The 24,713-nt window shown below is 43.1% G+C and overlaps 1 protein-coding gene across 6 annotated transcripts in view; it reads left to right on the top strand.

The window, feature by feature from the left end:
- Positions 1-24,713, top strand: part of PHACTR1 (phosphatase and actin regulator 1) — a 566,563-nt gene that overhangs the window by 33,997 nt on the left and 507,853 nt on the right. For all 6 annotated transcript variants that reach the window (XM_045497381.1, XM_045497379.1, XM_045497377.1 and 3 more), the window contains one exon: positions 4,402-4,548. In XM_045497381.1, the coding sequence (XP_045353337.1) occupies positions 4,402-4,548 (147 nt within the window). The remainder of the gene's footprint in view (positions 1-4,401; positions 4,549-24,713) is intronic.

The raw sequence follows: 24,713 nt of genomic DNA, 5'->3' as shown, positions 1-24,713 counted from the left end.
CAATTCAAAGGAACAATGTATTTTCTGAGATCCAGAGGTAAAATATGCCATGGATATTTATGGAAAGGAGATGCAAAAATAGCTGCAAATATCCTAGAGTATTAGAGCCAGGCAGGGCCTTAAGATCACGTTGTCTGACTCTGGTACTTTTCAAGCTGAAGTGACTGAGATCCATCTTGGTAGAGTGAGTGATGTCCAGTGTTGTCTGGTGAGATGCACAGAACCCAGCATCCCGGATCCCCACCACAGTGCTTCTTCCCTTATGTCACTCAGGTAGTTTATGAGACGAGATCATGTCTATGAAAGGAATCCCAGAGAAGCAAGGAGGGACAAACCCACGAAAGCGAGTCCTCAGACCGGATAAGAGGGAGATCCATGAAATGGAATTGATTTTGTAAGCGAATTGTACGAAAGATGTGCGAAAAGAGGCGACGTGAACAGAGAATGGGAAAACCTAGACGAGAGACAGGAGACAGTACACTGGGGAAGTCCAAAACTGGAAGATAAAACTATGCTAAAAGGGATGTCTGGGTGGCTCGGTCGGTTAAGGGCCTGACTTTGGCTCAGGTCATGATCACACTGTTTGTGGGTTTGAGACCATCCTGGGGCTCTGTGCTGACAGCTGGGAGCCTGGAGCCTGCTTCAGATGCTTTGTCTCCTCTCTCTGCCCCTCCCCCACTCACACCCTGTCTCTCAATGCCTCTCAAAAATAAATAAACATTAAAAAAATTTTAAAAATATGATAAAATAATTCAAGAACATGTAGGTAGACGTAGTATTTTTATGTCATTTTTATCAAAAGTAGGTCTATCGAGAATTATTTCAATCATAAAATGACCATAATAAAATCTTATGAAAGTACACTTAGATTCCTTTAAAGAAAGGTATACCTCAAGTAGTAGCAATGTTAAGCTCTTAATCTCCTAAAATGTCAAAAGAAGAAGATATAGTAATCCAAAGATGTACTTTCTATATTAAGAAACGTTAAATGTAAAATCAAAGAAACACAGGGAAAGCTAAGGCTAGGTATTTCTGCAAATGGCTTTATTGTTTTTTTTTAATATTTTTAAAAAATTTTTTAATGTTTATTATTATTATTATTTTTTTATTAATTTTTTTTTTCAACGTTTATTTATTTTTGGGACAGAGAGAGACAGAGCATGAACGGGGGAGGGGCAGAGAGAGAGGGAGACACAGAATCGGAAACAGGCTCCAGGCTCTGAGCCATCAGCCCAGAGCCTGACGTGGGGCTCGAACTCCCGGACCGCGAGATCGTGACCTGGCTGAAGTCAGACGCTCAACCGACTGCGCCACCCAGGCGCCCCATAATGTTTATTATTTTTGAGACAGAGAGAGACAAAGCATGAACGGGGGAGGGGCAGAGAGAGAGGGAGACACAGAATCGGAAGCAGGCTCCAGGCTCTGAGCCATCAGCCCAGAGCCCGACGCGGGGCTCGAACTCACGGACTGCGAGATCGTGACCTGAGCTGAAGTCGGACGCCCAACCGACTGAGCCACCCAGGCGCCCCATAATTTTTTAATGTTTATTTATTTATTTTGAGAGAGAGAGAGAGCAGGGAAAGGGCAGAGAGAGAGAGAGATAGAGGAAGAGAGAGAATCCCAAGCAGGCTCCATACCCAGGCATGAAGTCCGACACAGGGCGTGATCTCACGACCATGAGATCATGACTTGAGCCGAAATCAAGAGTTCAATGCTCAACCGACTAAGCCACCCAGGCACCCCAGGTTTTTTTTTTTTTTTCAAAGACATGGCTGATGAATGAAAATATAACGGGATGGAGAATCCCAAATATTTTGAACAATTAGTGGCCCTGCCTTCATTCAAGAGAGGTAGAGTTTACACAGTGTTCAGAATTGTTGGCATTTATTTCCTTACGTTTCCACTTCCTTAAGAGCCTGAACCTAAATGTTACAATCGTAATATTGGTTTGCAGCCTGTCTAGCCATTGAAAAGCACTAACCTTCATGGTTCATTTGATGAGCCAAACCCTGGTTGTGTCTCCTGAGAGAGGAAGTATCCATTTTGAATCTATGTTTAACAGAGATAAGCGGGCCATAATAATTCGGCAAATGTCATAGAAAAGTGAATTTTAAGTGTGGCTAGTCAACCAAATGTATGTACTTAGCAAATCGATACACTGGTTAAGGGCACAGGATTTAAAAATCAGGCAGACAAGGATTTGATTCCCAAATTCAGCTACTCATTACTTATGTAACAACTCCTTCTTTCTCTCCTCTCCTTCCTCTCTCCCTTTCTTCCTCTCCTCCTTTCTTTTATTAAAAAAAAATCTATTTAGCATTTACTATGTCCTATCCCAAAGGCTAGTGGGCCAGTTATCTGACATTCCTGAGGGAGAACATGCGAAGTTTACAGGGAAGAAATTTGTGGTGTGTGGCCCAAGCCAAGACAGAAATGCAGAAATGAGCCAGACTCGCTGGGAGAAATCTGGGCAGACTGGAATGAACAATGGGAGACAAGTTTGGAAAAACATATTAGAGGCAGGTTGTGAACGGCCTTGAATGCCGGGATACGCAATTTCAAATTAACACTGCAGATACTTGGAGAACAATCAGAAATTGAGCGATTCAGGAGGAAGCCTGGTACTGAAGCCAATGGAGGAGACTGGTTCAAAAGAATAGTTTACTACACGCTTCAGAGAAGGCAAGACAGAAATGGATTTAACTGTTAGAAGGACACGATGACCTTTAAAATAGCTTTGCTTGCATGGCGGGGGGTGGGGGGGATAGGAACCAGCAGTGGGGATGACAGAGGGGGTTGAGGGTGAAGAAATGGAGCCTGTGGGGCAAAAGTTCCACGGGAGGGTGAAGCAGAAGGGGAAGGAAATAGTGTGGTGTAGGGAAGCAGTGAGGCCAAGGGCAGATGTATTTTTCCCAAGGTGAAGAGTTATTCTCCATGTGGGAAGTCAAAAACCCATGCGGAGAGACTGAAGATTCTAGAGCGTAAGAGCAGGAGATGAGAGTTCATGAGAGTTCCCACTGACCCCTGAAGTGCAGAGGGAAGTCTTGCAGAGATGGGGCAGCGTTTCTTCCTCTGAGATTGAAGGGTATGACTTGACATTGAGATTGCCTTTGTAGCCGGGAGAGAATCAAGGCAGCATTTATCTGTGTACTCCAGGTGAACTCTTGCTAGAAAGATGAGTGGCAACATCGGGCCACAAAAAAGACCAAGTGACCGAGGCTGTAGAAAGGCAAACATCAAAGGGTATAGCCCATCAATAGATTCAGCAGGAGCATCAGACCATTTTCAGTCACACTCCAGAAACCTTTCTACTTCCTTCCGTGCTGGGTAACGTGGGAAGTTTGCAGTGCAAACATTCAAAGAAATGTAGCCTGTCCTTGATCTTTACCTCTCCTTCAAAACAATGGCACTGGGTTACAGAGGCTGTGGGTCCAATGTGAAGGTGACTCTTTGTCCTCTAAGTCACCACATGAAGAGAGTGTTGAAGGTTAAAATGAATAGGTACTTACGTGGACACAAGCACGTCCTAGAAGTTAGTAGCTGTCAAAGAGGGTCCCTCAATTCTGGGTGGGTATGCCTGGTCTACATTCAAAGTCCCAACTCTGGAAACTTTACTGCCAAAGTGCTCCCAAACTTGTACAGACTTTTCGTCTCCCTCCACATCTAGGGTTCAATGGGGCTGGTGAGAAAGCTTTTGAGGATTGCAGACCAGGTTGCATCTTTATTTGAGCTCCGGGTTGGGAAAGGGGGAGCAGAGGGGTGCCCTGGGGGCAGTGCCCTCCTCCATGACCCCCCCCCCCCCGAGGCTTGCACCCCAACGGTAGTAATTCCATCCACACAAGGAAAGCCGAAGTTGGTGTGTCTGGCCAGGCATCCTCAGTCTAGAGAACGCTGTGGGTTAAGGAGACCCTAGCGTGCACTTGAAGAACAGAATAAGTGAGTTTGGCGGGAGAGGGCACAGTGCTGACTGGGCATCTTTGCTTTGGAGCCTTCCCTTTTGCATCGGCCTGTCTGTGCCAACAGCTGAGAACCGGGGCTGCGGGTAGAGGCGGGGTGTCAGTCCGGGAACACTGACCCATTGGCCCTGTGGCTGCAAGAGGAGTTAGGGGAGCCCTGGGCGCAAGCCAGGGATAGAGAGCCTGATCTCTGCTCCAGTCCACGAATCCTTAACGGATTTTCTTTCTCTCCCTTCACCCTTTTCTCTCCTTTGCTCTCTTTCTTTCTCTCTCCCTCTTTTTTTTTTCCTCTTTCCCCTCTTTTCCCCCTCCTTCCCCGTCCCGTTCCCTTCCTCTCCCCTCCCCCTCTCCCCTCCCCCTCCCCGTGCGTGAGCCTCTTCCTTTCCCCTCCTCCCCTTTTCCGCCTCTCTCTCCCTCTCTCTCTCCGTCTCCTTCTCCCTCTCAGCTCGCCGGGCGACCCTGCTCCTGCCTCCCACATTAATGGCGGCATCTTCGGAGGATGATATAGACCGGCGGCCCATCAGAAGAGTCCGCTCCAAGAGCGACACGCCGTACCTCGCCGAAGCCAGGATCTCCTTCAACCTAGGGGCAGGTAGGGACGACCCTCTCGCCTCGCTCTCTCCCCCACCCCGCTTCCTCGCCTCCCTTCCCTCCACGCCGGCTGGCTCAGCCCCCTGCCCCTCCTGGGGTGTCCCCCTCCCGGCGGGGTCCTCCCTCCCGCCCCCCTCCCTACCCAGCCGGACGCCGGGCTCGCTCACTCGCTCTTTGTGTCGCCGGTGTGCGGAGGGGTGTGTGTGTGTGTGTGTGTGTGTGTGTGTGTGTGTGTGGGTGCGCGCGCGCGCGCGCGCGTGTGTGTTGCAGAGGTGGGGGAGGGTAGTGCGTGGAGCTCTACATCCGCCCTGGAGTCACACGCGGGCTTCCCCTTTCCATAAGGAGAAGAAAGTGTTGTCAGTGATAACAATGATCATAGGAATAACCCAGAGCTGGATCGGGCTGCGAGTGCACTGGCTGTGGGCGGAGGGTCTGGCAAGGCTCTGCCGGGGAGGTGTGCTGGCAGGGCTCCTACAGGGTGGAACTTGTTGGTGACATTCGGGCTGGTGATTTTGCTGGGCTGATGCCACTGCTGCGGTGTTGGAGGGGTGAGAGGGTGTGGGGTTGACAGCTACCAACAGGACCTTATCTTCCCACCTAGCAGTTGGAGAGCAACCCGAAGGATGATAATAATAATAATAATAATAATAATAATAATAATAATAACAACAACATTGTCTGTTGGATACATGTTAGGTGATCTGATTCTGTCACTGGTACTGGTGCTCAAAGTGGCCCAGATGGAATTAAGTGAAAAGGGCAACTGAGGTAGAGGAGGGAGGGAGGAGGGAGGGAGGAGGGTAAAGAGGGAGGGAGGAAGGGGTCATGGGAGGGAGGGGGAAAAGAAGAAAGAGGGAGAGGAAGGGAGGGAGGGAAGAAGAAAGGAAGGGGCAATAGAGAGGACTGAGGGATCCAGAGAGTCAACATGCTTCAGTTGAGAGACCTCTCAGGCTTACTTGATGAGAAGCGCCCAGTGTCAGCTGTCCCCACTGCTGCTGCTTCTCCGGATTCATAGGCAGACATCACCCCTGTTAGTAGCAGGTGGTCACCATCATCGGGAAGAAGTTGTTCAACAATAACTTCATAGTGCTGCCTTTTCTGAATGACTCCTAAGCCACCACCCCAGCTGTGTCTCTTCGTTTTTAGAGTCCCTCAGTGTTCTAGCAAATCCATTGCAAAAAGAGTGAGGGAATTTTCCTGAACACTATCCCTCGAAATAAGTTTAAAAACCAGATAATACCATTTTCTTTAGGAAACTAAATCCTTGAAAATGGAACTGAATGAAAGTATGTTGTGTGCATGTGTTGGAGCAAAGAGAACCTTCACATGATGAGTATTTTATACACTATTGAGAAGTTTGGACAAAAGAGAAAAAACTCTGAATAGAGAAACAAGATGTGTTGGCTAAGGAACCATATCTTCATGACTAGAAGGGTAACTGAAAGGATCAGAGCAGCCAACTTGGTTGGAGTGTTATATTTTCCTGTCTTGGTGATTTGGGTTTTTAATCATATGTTTTCTTGTCACTCCTAAAATGTTTTCTTGTGGATTTAGTGCTGGGGAAATGAGGACTTTATTGGGAGAAGCTTTGGCAATTTTTGTGGCATGCTGTGTAGCCTGTGGTCTCACTTTGGAACTGTGAATCCTTGATTCAGGATTCAGGATATGGTTGTGAGGGGTCTTCAGAAGGACAGAGAAGAGTTTCTTTTATGACTCAGATTGTTTTCTTGTTGAGTGATTTCAGAAATTGTACCACTGACCCCTTTGCTACCAAACTCTGGTACATTCCCTTAGTGTCTTTGTCTCAGCACAGGAGAGGAAAGGGCTAGAGCAGCAGTTAGTAAAGGTTATTTACCTTGTTTTACTTTTAACAACCAAACAATAAAATAAAACACTAAAAGAAGGCTTCAAGTTTCAGCTACTACTGAGAGAGTTGAGCCATTTCGCCACCAGATTAAACCCAGTGACTTGCCATCTTTTATTCTGGTTAAAAATTTCTCTGGAGGCCAGTTAAAAGATTGGACTTTTCAGACAACACTTGTCTGTCTTTTCTCTGGAAATAAACAAGCCCAACAAGGTCCCAGTCTCTTCTATATGCCCCTTAGAGTCTCCCTAAAGCAAAATCAAGAGAGACACCAGCAAGAAAGAGAAAGTGTATCCAGAGGATGTTGGTAGAGAAGGGAGAGCAGTCGCAGTGGACGGTGTTCTGCAGATAGGGGAGCTGTCCTCCCTCGGTGGTGCTGAAACGAAGGACTGTGTGACAGAGATGTGACTATAAACAAGACAGCGGAGGGAGGGGTGCCCAGTCCCTCCCAGTGATGGAATCCCAGGGAAAACTCAGGAGATCTAGTCACCAAAAACTTTTCTATCCCTGCCCACCTACATTTACCGCCTGTTTACTACGCCTCACGCCTACTGCTCCACTGCTCAAATCAGGCAGTTCTGCTCTAATTTTGCGCAGGCTGTTCACTCCTGGCGCTTTGTTTATTTTCCAGCTGGTTTCTGGTTGCTTTCCTGACATAGTAAGATCTACTCACAGATGTGCCTTTCCCCCGCGTTTAAAAGTAATTGTAACCCCTGGTTTAAAAAGCAAACAGCCTTGTTTATCTCCTTGAGCAGCAAGTTGTAATTAAACTATTAGTGTCGTTATCAGCGTTGCTGAACAGAGGAGCCTGCACACTTCGGGTAAATTACATAATTTGGGCATAGAGAGAACTTTGTCTCGTAACAATTTATAAACAATTAAGCAAGGAAGATTTCGTTTGCCCTTTATTCCCACTCTTCTTCTGCCCCCCAGTCACTTAGTGTTTATTCTTTCCAGAGAAATCCTTTCTTGGTTTAAACCATTTATGTTTAATATTTGCTTTCTCACACCCACTCATTATATAGAAGTACATGTTTAATATTTTAGAGGTTTAGTAATGCTTCATGGAATAAATATACAGATGTTCACTTTATTTGGATATCACGAAATCATTTTGGGCACCAACTCCCTTCAGCTAACCTGTATAGTTGCCAAATAACGTGTACTGGGCATTTTGAATACTAATTAAATACTTATGCATCCTTTCAACTACATCCTGTCCCTGAGGGCACTTAATAATATCATTTCAGAAATAACTCCACAGCTTGAGTGAAGGCTCTACTCCTTCACCTACCAGTCCCAAGTCAGTCAAAGAATAGCACCAAAATGTGGGTCTTTCATCACTTTATGAAGATGCAAACTCCAAGTTTCAGCATAAACTGACGGAGTATAGAATCGGGATTTTCCGAATCGTGACTTCCATTCTTCTCAAAGAGACCCTTTTGTTGGTTTTTAACTTCTATTCAGCACTTAGTATATTATGCTAACAGTGATAATGGTTATTTGCTGACGGTAGAGAAAATTAAGCCAATGTATTTGCTGAAACTTACACAGACACATCAGACCTCATTTAAAACATTGAAAGAGGTTTTTTTTTTTCCCTGAGAAATTAAAATGTGTTATAAGGACATCGTGTAACAGAAGAGTATGTTCACACTATTAGTAGCAAGTGTTTCTAATTGTGTTCTCACTTAGTAATGAACATCATTGACATTTAGCTTGTGAGAACTTACCCTGCCTTATGAGGTCATGCATTCACTGCATTGAAGTGGGTGCCCTGAAGAGTTGCAGCCTGTCTGGAGGATGTTTTCCTATAGGCTAGTGTGTTTTATTTATCTTTATATTGACAGTATGTAGAAGGGTATTTGCTACCTAGAGGGTGCTGAAACTGAAAAGTTCTCGGCAGTTACACGCTGAAATGAGTGGAAATGTTGTGGTAAATAAAAAGTTAAGCCCATCTAAAATTTCTTAAAGGTGTGTCAAAAGCAGGAAAGCTAGTCACGCTGATGATTTAGGATTGTTTAAACCCCAAAACCAATATTGGGCCACTCTTGAGAAAAAATAAGTACTTCTCTAATCATAAGGACATTTAACCTTTGTTGACATTTCCGAATTGCTTTTTGCGTGGAGTAGATTTTAAGCTAATGGCATGGTCAGCTTCAGAATGCCTGTCGTCCTTGGGACTTCAAGATTAGTTTTTGTTTCTGATGTAAACCAAGGAGAGCTATTTCTGATTTCTGTTGGTCTTCTCCACTCTTCCAGGCACAGAGGATAATGGCAGTCACAATTGGCTTGTTTTGGCCACCTGTAAGAATGGATGGGTCAGCCAGATTAGGGTATAATCTTGGTCTGAGGGGATCTCTTTCTTAACTTTCTTGAGGAGGAAGATCTTTATCTCTTAGTTACAGTATGAAAATCTATGATACTGAGAAGTGACTGCCCAGAATGCGAGATCATCACTTAGCAATGAGAACTGTCCCTAGGCAAAATCGGGAATACTGTCACACTGAACCAAGATTGTTCAACCAATGCGAAGGTCTTGGTAAGCATCTTCCTTCACTCTTTCACTGAAGAACGCCAGTATCTCCCTCTCAATGTTTTTTTGTTACCGATTTCAAAGTGAAGGTAGATCACATGGGTCTGGCTTTTATTTTGTAAGCCCCAAATCTCCTTGAAAGTACTGATTGCTTCTCACATTCAGTAGTCACAATCCAACTGGAAGGCCGTGTAGTTGACCAGAAGCCTCTATTACGGGGCCCTCTGAGGGTCTGCCCTCCTCCTTTGCTGTTCTCATTATGTAATGCATTCAGATGGTACTGATGAAGACCACTCCAAATAATATAAATAATATAAACAAAGTAAGGGAAAGTAAATAATTAACAATATGAAGAAATAGGAAGCCCTTTGCCGTTAATATTTAACTTGACTGCTTACAATATTTTTGTTTCAACAACAATCCATACGTTTCTGAGACACCTTGAACACTAAATCTGTGTTACATGGTTAAATTTTCTTGGGATCTCTGGTCTGGGCATTATTAAATTCTTTTTAACATCTAAGGATTACATTACTATTCTCTTATCACTAACTGATATGTTACTTATTTAGTTTGTCTGTAATTATATACATATATATATATATATATATATACACACACATACATGTATGTGTATTTAGAGAAAGAGAGAGAGATTTCATGGAAGACCATGAAAGTGTGTTTTATATGAAAAATATCAGAAAAACTTGATTTTAATGCACCTCTGCCTCTAAGACCAGGCACAAGACATTTAATTTTTCTAGGCTTCGTTCACTCGGCCCTTAGATGACGGATTTCGATTTTAAAATCTAGGAAGTCTCAGGGTGTCTGTGTGGCTCAGTCAGTTAAGTGTCCAACTCTTGATCTCAGCTCAGGTCATGATCTCAGGGTTTGTGGGTTTCAGCTCTACGTTGGGCTCTGTGCTGACAGTGTAGAGCCAGCTTAGGATTCTCTCTTTCTCTCTGCCCCTTCCCCACTCACATGTGCATTCTCTCTCTCTCTCTCTCTCTCTCTCTCTCTCAAAATAAACAAACATTAAAATTTTTTTTTTCAACGTTTATTTATTTTTGGGACAGAGAGAGACAGAGCATGAACGGGGGAGGGGCAGAGAGAGAGGGAGACACAGAATCAGAAACAGGCTCCAGGCTCTGAGCCATCAGCCCAGAGCCCGACGCGGGGCTCGAACTCACGGACCGCGAGATCGTGACCTGGCTGAAGTCGGACGCTTAACCGACTGCGCCACCCAGGCGCCCCAGACAAATAAACATTAAAAATAAAGAAAAAATAAGCAAAATATTTAAAAATTAAAAAAATAAAAGGAAGTCATTTAATCTAAAAACCTGTGAATAACTGGTTCTTCCAACTCTAGCTGTACTACTGGATATTCACTGCTTTTTATATGCAGTCTTATTTATGGTATAAAACATAGAGTAGAATAACATAATTATGGCAGTGATTTAAATATTCGATTACAGCAAAGTTATGAAAATAAGCTTAAGTAAAAGAGTTAATAAATATTAATCATAATTAATAATTACTTCTTAATAGTTAATAATGTGCTAGGAGGTACATTTACATATACCGTCTTAATTAGAATGTTTTAAATTTGAATATTCAGAGATTAGAGTCTTTAACACAGTTGATGCTTTGTAAATGTTTCTTGTATGATTGAAAAAGGTATGGGCGAAATCTGAGCAATAAATGGAAAGTGAGAAAACTAAATATTAATCTAGTCTTCCGATTGGCATTTTAAGTGTTTCCTGTTCTCTTTTGTAATTAAAATGAATAGGTTATAAGATCTATATTTTCCCTTTATCCTTTTAAATTACCGGGAAAGGTAAATACATGCCTTTGGAATTCACAGATAGAATAATCCTATCTTCTAGGTTCTAACTGTAAAACCTGGCCATGGCCTACAGAGAACTTTTTTCCTTTTTCAGAGGCATATGTGCTGATAGGAACAAATAAACTGTTGGTTAAAATAGGTGCAAAACAATATATTCTTATACAGTTCTTTTATTTTTAATTTTTTAATGTTTATTTATTTAAAACATTTTTTTTAATGTTTATTTATTTCTGAGACAGAGAGAGACCGAGCATGAACGGGGGAGGGTCAGAGAGAGGGAGACACAGAATCGGAAACAGGCTCCAGGCTCTGAGCTGTCAGCACAGAGCCCGTCGCAGGGCTTGAACTCACGGACCACGAGATCACGACCTGAGCCGAAGTCGGACGCTTAACTGACTGAGCCACCCAGGCGCCCCATTGTTTGTTTATTTTTGAGAAGGGGGAGGGGTAGAGAAAGAGAGAGACACAGAATCCGAAGCAGGCTCCAGGCTCTGAGCTGTCAGCACAGAGCCCGTCGTGGAGCTTGAACTCACAAACCACGAGATCATGACCTGAGCTGAAGTTGGGCACTTAACTGACTGAACCACCCAGGCACCCCATCATGTATTTTAATACGAAGCAAAAATATTTTCATATCACATATGGAGTTACTCCTTGACCTATGCAACTTCAATTCATGATTGTTTATTGTACAAGCAAGAATTAGAACACAACTGAAAACTGAAGATAATATATAGAGCTAGTTTTCTCCTTGACTTGATAAGTTGAAAAATGAGACATATAGTCAGTGTATCATGTCAAAAAAAACCCAGAAGAGGCCCTGAAAGAACTATTAATAGATACAACATGTTCCTCATCATATGATACAAGAAGAATTGTAGCATTTTCCCCCTTTGTTTCATCCCCGTCCCCACCCTCTTTGGTAGTAGGTAATAGAGTGGATGTGATTTCAGGAGGGAAAAAAATGGGCCATGTTGACATCTTAATTGCTTTAATTTACAAGTCTTTTATATAACGTAGGATAGTTAAATAAAAGACAAAATCAATTTTATGACCTTATTGAAGGATGATGGATTGGCATGACTTCCTACGCAGGCTATCGAAAGACAACAGAAATAATCACACGACTCGTTATTTAACATTTATAAAAGCAAGTGTTGTATAAAAGCTTGTAGTTTTCCTATTGATCTTTTCTGCGTCATTTGTGTACCCTAAACTGACAATTCAGGAGCAGAATCTTTGAATAGTAAATACTTGGGCTGTAATTGTAGTCATGAGGATTCAATGTATATCTTGGTTTTGAAACTATACTGAACGTTATCAATGTGATTATTTGCCATTTATAGACATAGACAGCCCATTATTTCTGGATCTCTACCACACAAATAACAAGTTGGTTTAATACTCAATCATGGTTTAATCAAGAGTATAGAAAGAGCTGTGTTATGCTTGATTTTCCTTATTCCATCTGGGCCCTGTGTTTTGGGAGGGGGGAGGTAGAAGAAGGTAAGAAGAAATCATAATATTTATTCATTCAACAAATGTTAATTGAGAACTTAAATATGTATTAGGTCATGTTTTAGACACCTGGGAAATATTAGTAATCAAAACAAACTCAGTTGGTTCAGTTGGTGAAGCATTTGACTCTTGATCTTAGCTCAGGTCTTGATCTCAGGGCCGTGAGTTCAAGCCCTGCGTCGTGGAGCCTACTTAAAAAACAAAAACAAACAACAACAACAACAAAAAACCCATCTAACCCTTGTGAATTTTAACTTCGTAAAGTGGGTTATGGACAGTAAACAATCTAATATTTATACACACTGTATAATATTTTAGAAGTTAAGGCAAAAATGAAGCAAGCTAAGCGTACAAGACATGTAGAGGCAGAGAAAGGGATGGGCTGCAGGATAGGCAACATTGAGAAGAGGGGATGTGAACAAAGTTCTCCAAAGTAGGTGAGAGAATGAGCAATACCAATATGGGTGGAGGACAGCAAGGGCAAAGGCCCTTTAACTGGAGTGTTCCTCGTGTGTTCAAGACCTGGAGAGGAGCCTAGTGTGGCTGGAGAAACTTGTAGGGAATAGGGACCAGAGTATACAGGATCTGGGGGCTGCTGTGGACTTTGACTCTCTTAGTGGAGTGTGGGACGATGCGGGGATTTAAGCATAGGAATAACCCGATCTGAGATAGATTTTAAGAGGATTGCTGGGGCTGCTGGGCATGAGCAGATGGTAGCGGGACGTGAGGAGGCAGGGGAGCTGATTTGGAAGATTTCAGTAACCCAGAGAAATGGTGGTGGCTAAGCAGCGAGGCAGAGAAGCGGCAGTGAGAAGAGGTCAGATTCTGTATGTATTCGAAAGGACAGCCAACAAGCTTTCACGATGGATTCAGTGTGAGTTGTTAAGAGAAGGAAAGGAGCAAGGAGTCCCTCCGAGGTTTGGCCTGAGCAACCACAAGGATAAAAGGGCCTTTGGGGGGCATGGGGGAGTGGTCAGAAATTCAAATGCAGACATGTCAAACGTGAGATGCCTACTAGACATCCCAGTGGAGGTATCAGATGAGCAGTTAGATAAGCCTAAGGTTAAAAATGAGGTCTGGCGCAGAAATATTTATTGAAGGGGCACCTGGGTGGCTCTGTGAGTTGAGCATCTGACGTCAGCTCAGGTCATGATCTCACAGTTCATGAGTTTTTTTAATTTTTTTTTTTCAACGTTTATTTATTTTTGGGACAGAGAGAGACAGAACATGAACGGGGGAGGGGCAGAGAGAGAGGGAGACACAGAATCGGAAACAGGCTCCGGGCTCTGAGCCATCAGCCCAGAGCCTGACGCGGGGCTCGAACTCACGGACCGCGAGATCGTGACCTGGCTGAAGTCGGACGCTTAGCCGATTGCGCCACCCAGGCGCCCCTCACAGTTCATGAGTTTGAGCCCCACGTCGGGCTTGCTGCTCTCAGTGTGGAGCCTGCTTTAGATCGTCTGCCCCCCTCTCTCTTTGTCCCTCCCCCACTCAGGCTCTCTCTCTCAAAAATAAAATAAAACATTAAAAAATATATTTAAGTTGTCAGCATATAGAGGGTGTTTGCTAACATCTACTGTACTGTGGGCTTTGTAAACTCTTGGTTATCTATTTCTCATAATGACCTTATGAGATTTACATGATTATTACCATCCTTATTTTATCCATGTGGCAACTAAGTCACAAAGGGGTTAAATAACTTAGCAGTGGTAATGTAGCTAATAAGATGAAGAAATGGAATTTGGATCATCTTTTATATGACTCAAATTCATATTCTAAATGGCCACGATTTCTTACAAGAGAGCAAGCTGATACAGTCAACTTTGCTATAAAGTCACATTTTAAGCTTATCATGGCTAAGGGAAAAAAAGAGAGAGAATCAGGAATGCATCCTAGCCCAGTATTAAATATATATATATATATATATATATATATATATATATATATATATTGGCTAGGACTCATTAAGAAATGCACTTTAACGTCACGTACACGCATGCATATTTATCATTGGAATAAAATATTCCTCAAAATGCCCTTAATATGTGCAAATAAACTCCGATGTTTTCTACATTACCCTATTCCTTCCCTTCCCATCCATTCCCTTCGAACATCGTCTAATTATAAAAATGCTGGTTATGACCCATCTAAGTGATTTTACAACCCACAGTTTAAAAAACATTACTTAATTCAGGGCATCTGGACGGCTCAGTCGCTTAGCGTCCGACTCTTGGTTTTGGCTCGGGCCATAATTTTGTGCTTTGTGAGTTTGAGCCCCAGGTCAGTCTCTGGGCTGACAGTGCGGAGCCTCCTTGAGATTCTCTCTCCTTCTGTCTCTGCCCCTCCCCCACTCACAGGCATGCACACACACTCTCTCTCTCTCTCAAAATAAATAAGTAAACTTAAAAAAAAAATAAGTTAAAAAATTAAAAACATTACTTAACTCATTGTTTTTTAGGCACTATTTCTGAACTCAGAAAAAATATTTGCAAGGAAATCCCCATCTTTTTTGATTCCCCCAAAGAATGTGGTAAATTCATTCTCTTCACAACATGAATCAAAATGAAAGAGAAAAGCTCCAGAGTGAAGGCCAACTTCGCTCTTAGGTAGAGTAGGCTCACAATACCTTTTGAGGCTCACAAGAAAATGTTTTAATTTCTTTTAAGGTCAGAAGAAAAAATGAGTATAATCCAGCCTGGTTTATATTTGTCTCTCTACCAACATAATAATAGATACATAGTTTTTAATATTTTTTGTGGTGAAAGGGGCTTTCGAAGACAGAAGTGACTGGGACCCATGGAAGTCATAATGCAGCCCTGCAGAGTGGGAAGAAATGCCGTGAGGAAGAGTCCTCTCTTTTCCAGGGTAGTGATAGTGGTTATGTGAGTATATCTGGAGCTAGACTTCCTGGGTTCAAATCCCCACTCTGTCATTTACGAGCCGTGTGACCTTGAGCAAGACATTGAACCTCTTAAGTTTCTCACCTATAAAATGGAATTAATAATGGTGACCACCTTGGAGAGTTTTTTTTTTGAAGAGCAGATAATTTTATGAAAGGTGAAAAACTTAGGGGCTCCTCGGTGGCTCAGTCGGTTAAGCATCTGACTGTTGATTTCGGCTCAGGTCATGGTCTCACCGTCAAGGATGGGATGGAGTCCTGTGTTGAGCTTGCTTAAGATTCTCTTTCTCTCTCTCTCCTTCTATCCCTCTCTCCCGACTCGCGTGCTTTCTCTCGCTCTCAAAAAAAAGAAAAACGTGAAAACCTTAGGATAGTACTTGGCATATAGTGAGTACTCATTACACAAAGTGGAGAGCAAGCTCCATTACATTTCTGTGTATTGCCTCATCTTGGTTCTATTCTTCCAAGATATTACCCAAAAGAAAAAAAAAAAAAAAAAGGAAAGAATGAAAAGAAAAAAGGAAACAAGGAAGATGTCCTTCTAGTTACCACATCGTCTAAGACCAAATGGCTACAAAGTCATAAACGTTCAGACAAGGAACAAGTTTTCTTAGCTAATTTCACCTCTATTCAGTCCTTGTTTAGAGTACTGAATGAGTATGACAGGCCCAAGATGAGAAAGGAAGTCACCCTCAGACTCTAAAAGTTAAGGAAACTTACATTAAAAACAGCCCATCCTCTGACGGACGTTGAATGGATCAACTCTGAAATATCAAAGGGTCACATGGAAATGGCCACATGGAGAAGACTAGCTACTGGACGTCCCGGTGGTCCCCTGAACTTGGAGGCGGTGTTTTGTGAGAAGGGAAAAAAAGAGCAGAGAAAGGGATGTAGGAGGAAGAAAGGAGGAAGGCAAAGAGGGAGGGAGAAAAGAGAGAGAACACAGCTTTTCGGTTTGAGAAGTCATCCATGAAGGCCAGGTGAACATCAAAAATCACGGAATCTTAGCTTTTCAGAGTCAGGGAGAGTATCTTCTCATTTCTGAATCAGGGGCATAAGTGTTCCGTGATGGGTTTGGAGATTTGCTGATTCCCAAATCGGACTCTGCTACTTACGAGCTAAGCCATCTCTGAATCTTTGCAACCTCGAACACGGAGATAACACCCTCTGCCTAATTCTGGTTGTTACTTTAAGGACCAAATGTCTTGCCAATAGCCAAGGACTATATACAAAGGCGAGGAACAGAGGTGGTCTGGATGAATGGGACAGCTTTAGATTTCTCGCTGTGGCACGAATGAGGCACTGGAATGAAAATGTGAAAACTAGATGAATTCTACTGAAAATGTGGCCTTTGCCATAGCCAAAAAATTCAACACAGCCCAAGAGTCCAGAAAGACTGACGACAGCATCTACCGATTTATAAATGTAGGTGATGTTCATGCCTTCAATGTCAACGCTCATCATGGTATGACGTGTGGTTGCCTTTGAATACTCTTATCCATCCATAAGAGACAGAGTGCTCGGATTTTTACAAGTGTTTGTCATTTTGAAACGAAAAGTAACTGTACTGCCCTCTAGAATGACTGGCCTTGCAAGGCATTTGTCCAACTTGGTCTTAGGCACACACCGAATAACCAGATGCATCCCTCTTTTCTAATCTCCCCTTCCATTTCCTTCACCTTGTCCTCCCTTCCCTGACTGAATGCCCTAATTACTTGTTTTGACCTTAATCAACACACCCAAAGCTTCCAAGGCAAGATCTTGTTTTCCGAGAGGAAGAGGCTTCAAAAGTCCCCTGTGTATCTGAGGAAGTCTAGGGCTGATCATTACCTCCCACTGAAACCACAAAATCACACATTTCGCACAGCTGTGGAGCCAGCTGCCCGAAGCTCACCCCAGATCGCCCACCATGCTGCCTTCCAGCAAAGTCTTTGCTGTATCTGGTCGTGATGCTGGCTTGTAATCAGCTGAGAAGCAGCTATTTCAGTAAAAAAAGTGACTTTCACCGGCAGTTTGGGCATGGCACTCAGAGCCACCTTTCATATAAGGCAACTTCGCAGTTCTAGAAACGATTTCTCCACATTCAGCGGGTTCAACTGAAATAGAACAGGCAGAACCCAAGTTAGGAGTGGCTGGGCTCTTCGTTTTGTTTTTTACTCTGTGTCTTTGTCTCCCAGTTTGGAGGGGGTTTCATTCATATAAAAGCAAAAATTTTCAACCGATATCTGGGTCTGGAGCTATAATGTAGGTAATGCAGATCATGCCAAATTGTGGCTCATCACAGATTCCCCATTATGTGCAATTTGTGATACCACATAACTTTCATGAGTGTATTTTACTGCATTTTGACACAAAAAGGTATTTGGTTAATAGGCTTTAAGCAAATTAGATACTTGATACATTATTGTAATTTTGTAAAGCTTCAAAATGACTACGGCTTTTTTCAAGTTGTAAAAGCCCTGAGGTAGTTTTCCTTTATCTTCTCGTGTAAGGAATTCATTTTAAATACGCAGAAATAAATCGTTATTGTGGTTTCTGATGTTTTAGCCAAAGGTGTTTCCTACATCCTGTATACCACAGACTCCTCGCCACAGAAATCCTCCCCATTTTATGAAGCAACCAGACAGAGCATAGTCAGCGCTCCCTGGGTGGGCCATTTAGTTGATTTAAACATTTCTTTTTTGTTTTTCCGAGTCTATCCGTATATTTGCACCTGTCGCACCGGTAATATTCTTTCTGGCGTCTTGAGAACATTTGTATTTCCAGAAAGAAAAGATTGGCTCATGGTTTTCTTGTCCACCAAGATCTGAGTCAAACTATGGCATCACTTGTCTGATAAAATAGCAACCATAGACACGGAAGTGTGTGTTACGTCTAAGACCAACTAGAACCATCCATAAAAATAATGCCAGGTCAACCCAAAGTAAGCTCAAATCAGCCTTAAGCTCACTTCATTGGCCTCTCTGTTACAGCTCATATAATATGATCTGTATGAACAATTTCTGCTGTAAAGTTACCTCATGAAGACATATATCATCTAAGTCCTTCCATAAACCCAATTATAGGGGCAATTCAGGAGAGTTACAGCTACTCAGGTCTGCGTTCTATCTCCTCCCCGGTTCCACTTATTAAGGACAGTGAAGTGGAAATATTGAGGTAGAAATGAAACAATGACTGAATTTAGCCAACACAGAAAAGACTGCTATAATCACTCAATCAGGCATTGCATTAGCTTTTTTATTGCTATGTTGCCAGCTTCGTTTATTAGAGGTGATTTGTCCAGAGAAAAGCTATCAGCGGCCCTTTGTACACAAATATGAATATATGTTCAATATCTCACTGACTTATTTACACAACATTGTGTATGTTTCATTCAAAATTATTAGCACTCTTTCATTTAAATTCAGTCATCCTAGTACTTAGATAACTAAGCTCTTGGTCGCAAGTGGCAGAGAGGGATATAAGAGTAGTAATTAATAAAACACACATTAATTAATAATTGATAAAAAATGTATCACTGAGGCAAAAAACAAAAAACAAAAAACAAAAAACAAACAAACAAAAAGCCCAGTGGTAAAAGATAGAATTCCTTTTCATGTTATAACACGGTTCAGAGCAGGAGATACTCATGTTATCATTTTTTTAAGTTTATTTTATTTGACAGAAAGCACGAGCAAGGCAGGGGCAGAAGTAGAGGGAGAGAGAGAATTCCACACTGAGCACGGAGCCCGACACAGGGTTCGAACCCACGAACCGTGAAATCATGACCTGAGTTGAAACCAAGTGTCAGAAGCTTAACCGCCTAAGCCACCCAGGCGCCTTTCATATTAAATTTTTTGTTCCCCACAGAACTGAAATGGTTTTGAAAGGAAATCACATAGGTCCTGATAAAAAGGCATAGAGAGGGACTACATAGAGAAGTGGATGTTCATCAGATTAAAGCTTTTCTGCAGCCAATATTCAGCATTCAGAACTGGAGGAAAATGAGAAGCATCTTACGGCTACTTGTACATTGATTCAAATATGTAGCACATTCACCGCAACCGAGCACAGACACTCAACCCTGGTGTATATTAAAGCGGATGTAATTTTCTTTCCAGTTGCTGGTTTTTCAGAGGAATGTATTCTCTGTCAATCTCTGCAAGCCTCAAATACGGTCCAATAACCACAGTGAATCTTGAGCGCATTTTAGTGTCTTTTCCAAATTATAACTGGTTGCATCTCTCTCACGCTTACCCTTTGGTGACCCTAAAAAAAAAAAAAAAAGAAGCAGCAGCAGCGTGTTATTTATGTGGGTTCATAAAAATATAAATTTTTTCCATAAGGCTTCAGCTTCCATAAATCTGTTGCTGCGGTTCAATTGTTTTCCTCCCCCGAGTGGGAGAACAGTTTCAAGTCTGAGGTCCACCTAATCCTAGTGTCAGGACAAAATGCCTTACTTCGGGGGAGGTGTAGAGGTCATACAGGGGGAAGCCGATCAAGGGAGCAGGGTCGCAAGGGAAAGAGAGAGTTCTAGTCTTCCCAGGGATAAATTGCCAGGAGCGCCCACTGATTTGGAATATGTCATCATGCATAGAAGGAGAAAAATGCCTTGGGATTTTTGACTCCCGTGGGAGCTTTGGTTAGGCACAGGTGTAGGCCAGCTCTCCTGACCGCTCTTGAAGTATCGCTTGGAGAGGGCGAATGTGCCCCGATGTGTCGGGCAGAGCTGGATATGAATTCTGACCCTGTTGGGCAAGTGTACCATCTTGATGAACTCGGTTTGCTTACCTATAAAACGGGCAGGTTCATTTCCCAGAGTCACGAGAATGACCCGAAGGGGGGATAGAAAGCAAAGTCCCTGGCATAGTAGGTGCTCAGTAAACACCTTTCAAACCATTCAAGCAAGACGCATGTTCAATTTAGTTTACTAACATGAAATCTTGATGTCGTAGCACAGCGACAATGGTTAGAAGAGCCAAAGCGCCCTTATAAAATCCGGACAAGGGGCGCCTGGGTAGCTCAGTCGGTTGAGTGCCGACTTCGGCTCGGGTCACGATCTCGCGGTTTGTGAGTTCGAGCCCCGCGTCGGGCTCTGTGCCGACGGCTCGGAGCCTGGAGCCTGCTTCGGGTTCTGTGTCTCCCTCTCTCTCTGCCCATCCCCCGCTTGTGCTCTGTCTCTCTCTGTCTCTCAAAAATAAATAAATAAATGTAAAAAATCAAAAAAAAAAAATCTGGACAAAATTTTCAGAAAGGAACGGATGATTTGGTTATCGTGACTTATTTCACCAAATATCCCTGTAACAAATATTCATCAAAGGCCTGCTACTTGCTCAACATGGATTAAACAGTTTCTTCAATAAGCAAATCCATCCACATCCACCAGACTCCAAGCTTTTTTGAGGAAAGGGATCATGTCTGCCTTATTTCCCCCGAATCCTCAGTGCCTACCGCAGAGCATGGCCCATGACAGGTGCTCAAAAACTACTTGTGATAAAAAGAAATGTCATCAGGGCAAAGGCTGCTTTGCTCTTAGTTCGACTTTATACAGAACTCACTGGATTTCTTCTTTGTTTTTTTTTTTTAGAAAAGGACTTCATTTTTTATTTTATGTTTTTTGCACTTGTATGTTTGCACCGAGATGTAATTGACCTACAACATTGAGTAAGTGTATGGTCTATACATGTTGATAAAAGGTCTTTATATTTTTTAATTTTTTTTTTCAACGTTTATTTATTTTTGGGACAGAGAGAGACAGAGCATGAACGGGGGAGGGGCAGAGAGAGAGGGAGACACAGAATCGGAAACAGGCTCCAGGCTCCGAGCCATCAGCCCAGAGCCCGACGCGGGGCTCGAACTCACGGACCGCGAGATCGTGACCTGAGCTGAAATCGGACGTTTAACCGACTGCGCCACCCAGGCGCCCCAAAAGGTCTTTATATTTTTAAGAGCAGTTTTAGCAGAATGAAGAGGAAGGTACAGAGATTTCCCCTGGACCCCTGCCCCCACGCATGCACAGCCTCCCCCATGATCAGCATCCCCCACCAGAGTGGGACATTTGTTACCAGTGATTAACCTACATTGACGTGTCACTATCACCCGAAGTCCCTAGTTGACCTTAGGGTTCACTCTTGGTGTTGTACTTCCTGTGGGTTAGTCACACGTACACTGGCATGTATCCATCATTCTAGAAACATACAGAATATTTTCACTGCCTTAAATGTCGTCTGTGATTTTCTTATTCATCTCTTTCCCTCTCCTCCCCAGCCCCTGGCAACCACCGATCTTTTTACTGTCCTTATTATTTTGCCTTTTCCAAAATGTCATAATTTCACATGCATTTAAGGTGGTGTGCATGTAAGGTTTTTCCATGTCTTGTCTTTTTTTTTTTTTTAAAGATTTTTAAAGTTTTTATTTATTTCTGAAATAGAGACAGAGCATGAGTAAGGGAGGGGTAGAGAGAGAGGGAGACACAGAATCCAAAGCAGGCTCCAGGGTCTGAGCTGTCAGCACAGAGCCCGAAGCGGGGCTCGAACTCACAAACCGTGAGATCGGGACCTGAGCTGAAGTCAGTCACTCAACCGACTGAGCCACCCAGGCGCCCCTCCATGTCTTTTCATGGCCTGATAATTCATTTCTTTTTTAATTTCTTTTATTTTTTTAATGTGTATTTATTTTTGAGAGAGAGAGACACACACACAAACACACACAGAACGTGAGCAGTGGGGGGGGGGGGGCAGAGAAAGAGGGAGACACAGAATCCGAAGCAGGCTCCAGGCTCCGTGCTGTCAGCACACAGCCCGATGCAGGACTGGAACTCACAAGCTGAGAGATCATGGCCTAAGCCAAAGTTGGACGCTTAACCAACTGAGCCACCCAGGCGCCCACGTTCGTTTCTTTTTAGCGTTGAATAGCATTCCATTGTCTGGATGTACCACAGTTTATTTATTTGTGCACCTACTGAAGGACATCTTGAATGCTTCCCAGTTTTGGCAATTATGATTAAAGCTGCTATAAACATCAATGTGCAGGTTTTTGTGTGGACATAAGTTTTCAGCTCCTTTGGATAAATACCAAGGAGTGTGAGCGCTGGATCATATGGTAAGAGTACGCTTTGTTTTGTAAGAAGCTACCAAACTGTCTTCAGAAACGGCTGTACCATTTTCCCTTCCCACTAGCAATGGATGAGACTTTCTTCTCTTCACTTTTTCGCAACATCTATAGACTTCTTTTAAAATTTTTTTTTCAACGTTTATTTATTTTTTTGGGACAGAGAGAGACAGAGCATGAACGGGGGAGGGGCAGAGAGAGAGGGAGACACAGAATCGGAAACAGGCTCCAGGCTCTGAGCCATCAGCCCAGAGCCTGACGCGGGGCTCGAACTCACGGACCGCGAGATCGTGACCTGGCTGAAGTCGGACGCTTAACCGACTGTGCCACCCAGGCGCCCCTATAGACTTCTTTATATATCTGATCCTTGATTCGTTCTGACAGTTTCCATAAGCAGAAGGTTTAGAGCAAGGAGACACTTACCCCATCAAAGCTGTCTACGACCCAGGCAGGCTTCTCAGCGTCTGCCTCTTCAGTCCTGCTCTCTGGGAAGAGGCCAGAGATACGATATTCTCCGGAGTTTGTGTCTGGGTCGTGTAAAACATGGAAAGGAAGGGTTATGTTGGTTTTCACATCCCATAGTACTTGGGATGATACCGTTAACTTTACTTTATCAATTCTCAGCTCCTAGTGTCACCTGAAGTGATTCCCTAGACATGGGGGAAGGTTGAAAGCCAGTTCTTGCGAAGGAGACTAGCTGTTCTTTTCTCCCATGCTTCCCAAAGAAGGATCCCTTTCATTTGGCCTGTTTTGAGACTGCAGAAGGAGAAACGAAGCAGCTCTAAGCAAACATAATGTGTTTCTCCTCATTCACCTGGCATTTTGTTTCCTTTTTGAGCTGAACTGGAGGAATTGACATCATTAGGAGAAGATCATGGCAGTCTCCCTCTTGCTACGTCTCTGAAAACCATTGCTAAGTTTTGTAAAATGAACCTCAGTGAACTAGAAAGAACGTGCTCTGTGTTGGAGGCCATTCTATATCTCCAAGTCTTTGGAGTATAAACTTGGCTGAGATAGAATTTTTGGTAATTCTGGTATAATAGTCTGCCCTAAAATTCAGAGGGGGGAAATTATTAAAATATTTAAAGAGTTGAGCTTATGAAGTTTGGAGATTACCCGTTCCAGTGAACACATTATGCCCTAGAGAGCCCTGTGATCCCCAAGAAGAGAAGAGAAGGAAAGGGAAGGGGTGCCTGGATGGCCCAGTCAGTTGAGCGTCCGACTTCGGTTCAGGTCATGATCTTAACTATTGGTGAGTTCGAGCCCCACATCAGGCTCTGAGCAGTCAGCACAGAGCCTGGAGCCTGCCTCAGAGTCTGTCTCCCTCTTTCTCTGCCCCTGCCCCACTTGTGCTCTCTCTCTCTCTCTCTCAAAAATAGATAAACATTTTTTTAAAAACGAAAGGGAAATAGAAAGTCTTCAGATTCTAGATGTTTAAAAGCAGCTCAGTTCCAGGGGGATGCTGGAGGCAGTGCATATAGGTTCTTGAAAGCCAACTAAGCACATCTCTTCCCAACTCCAAGGTCAGTGTCATCACATCAGGAGCTTTGCAGTCAGCCAAAGTATTTACACATGGAAATCAACAAACACTACTATACATCAGAACATTTTTCTGGATGTCTGCTTATTTTTGAGAAAGAGAGAGAGAGAGACACACACAGAGTGTCAGCGGGGGGAGGGGCAGAGAGAGAGGGAGACACAGAATCCGAAACAGGCTCCAGGCTCCGAGCTGCCAGCACAGAGCCCGACGCGGGGCTCGAACCCACGAATCGTGAGATCGTGACCTGAGCCGAAGTTGGACGCCTCACCGACTGAGCCACCCAGGCGCCCCTCAGCACATTTTTTTAGAGGGCTTGTTAAACAGTTACTCGCACATCACTGCTCAGTTCACGGAGTTGAGCCTGATATTTAATAGACATACTCTAAGCACCATCCAAGTACCTATATAAGTGGTTTAGGCATGTTTTATTAGATGCTAAAAATATCAAAGGAAAAGTATCAGAATGGCTTTGCTTGACCCATTTAATTTGACAACTTCACGTTCAAATGTTTATTCACTTCAAAGGATCTAGGAACATGTTGGTAGGTGAAATTACTTTATTATTGCTTCACTGGTATTTTAATATGGCAAAATCAATATGGCCAAGGTGCAGGATATAAGCATGTCTGTTGAAAATATGCTTTCATCTCTAGCATAGATGTAAAAATGTGTGATACAATCTAGCAGTTTTTCATCGAAAATATCTTTGCATCTTGTGTTGTATTTTGGACACTTGTGACAATGAAAGTGGATTTCTTTCTGCAGTCCATTCAGTCATGAGATCAGATTGGTCAATGCTCCAGCATATCACGCAGCATTTCCACATTGACCAACTAATGCTGCTGTAATACATTAACTCCATTTGGAATCCAGA

The sequence above is a fragment of the Leopardus geoffroyi genome, chromosome B2, assembly GCF_018350155.1.
Source record: "Leopardus geoffroyi isolate Oge1 chromosome B2, O.geoffroyi_Oge1_pat1.0, whole genome shotgun sequence".
In the NCBI taxonomy this organism is placed as follows: Eukaryota; Metazoa; Chordata; class Mammalia; order Carnivora; family Felidae; genus Leopardus; species Leopardus geoffroyi.
The sequence above is the reverse complement of the archived record's forward strand: the minus strand, read 5'-3'. Positions and strand labels throughout refer to the sequence as shown.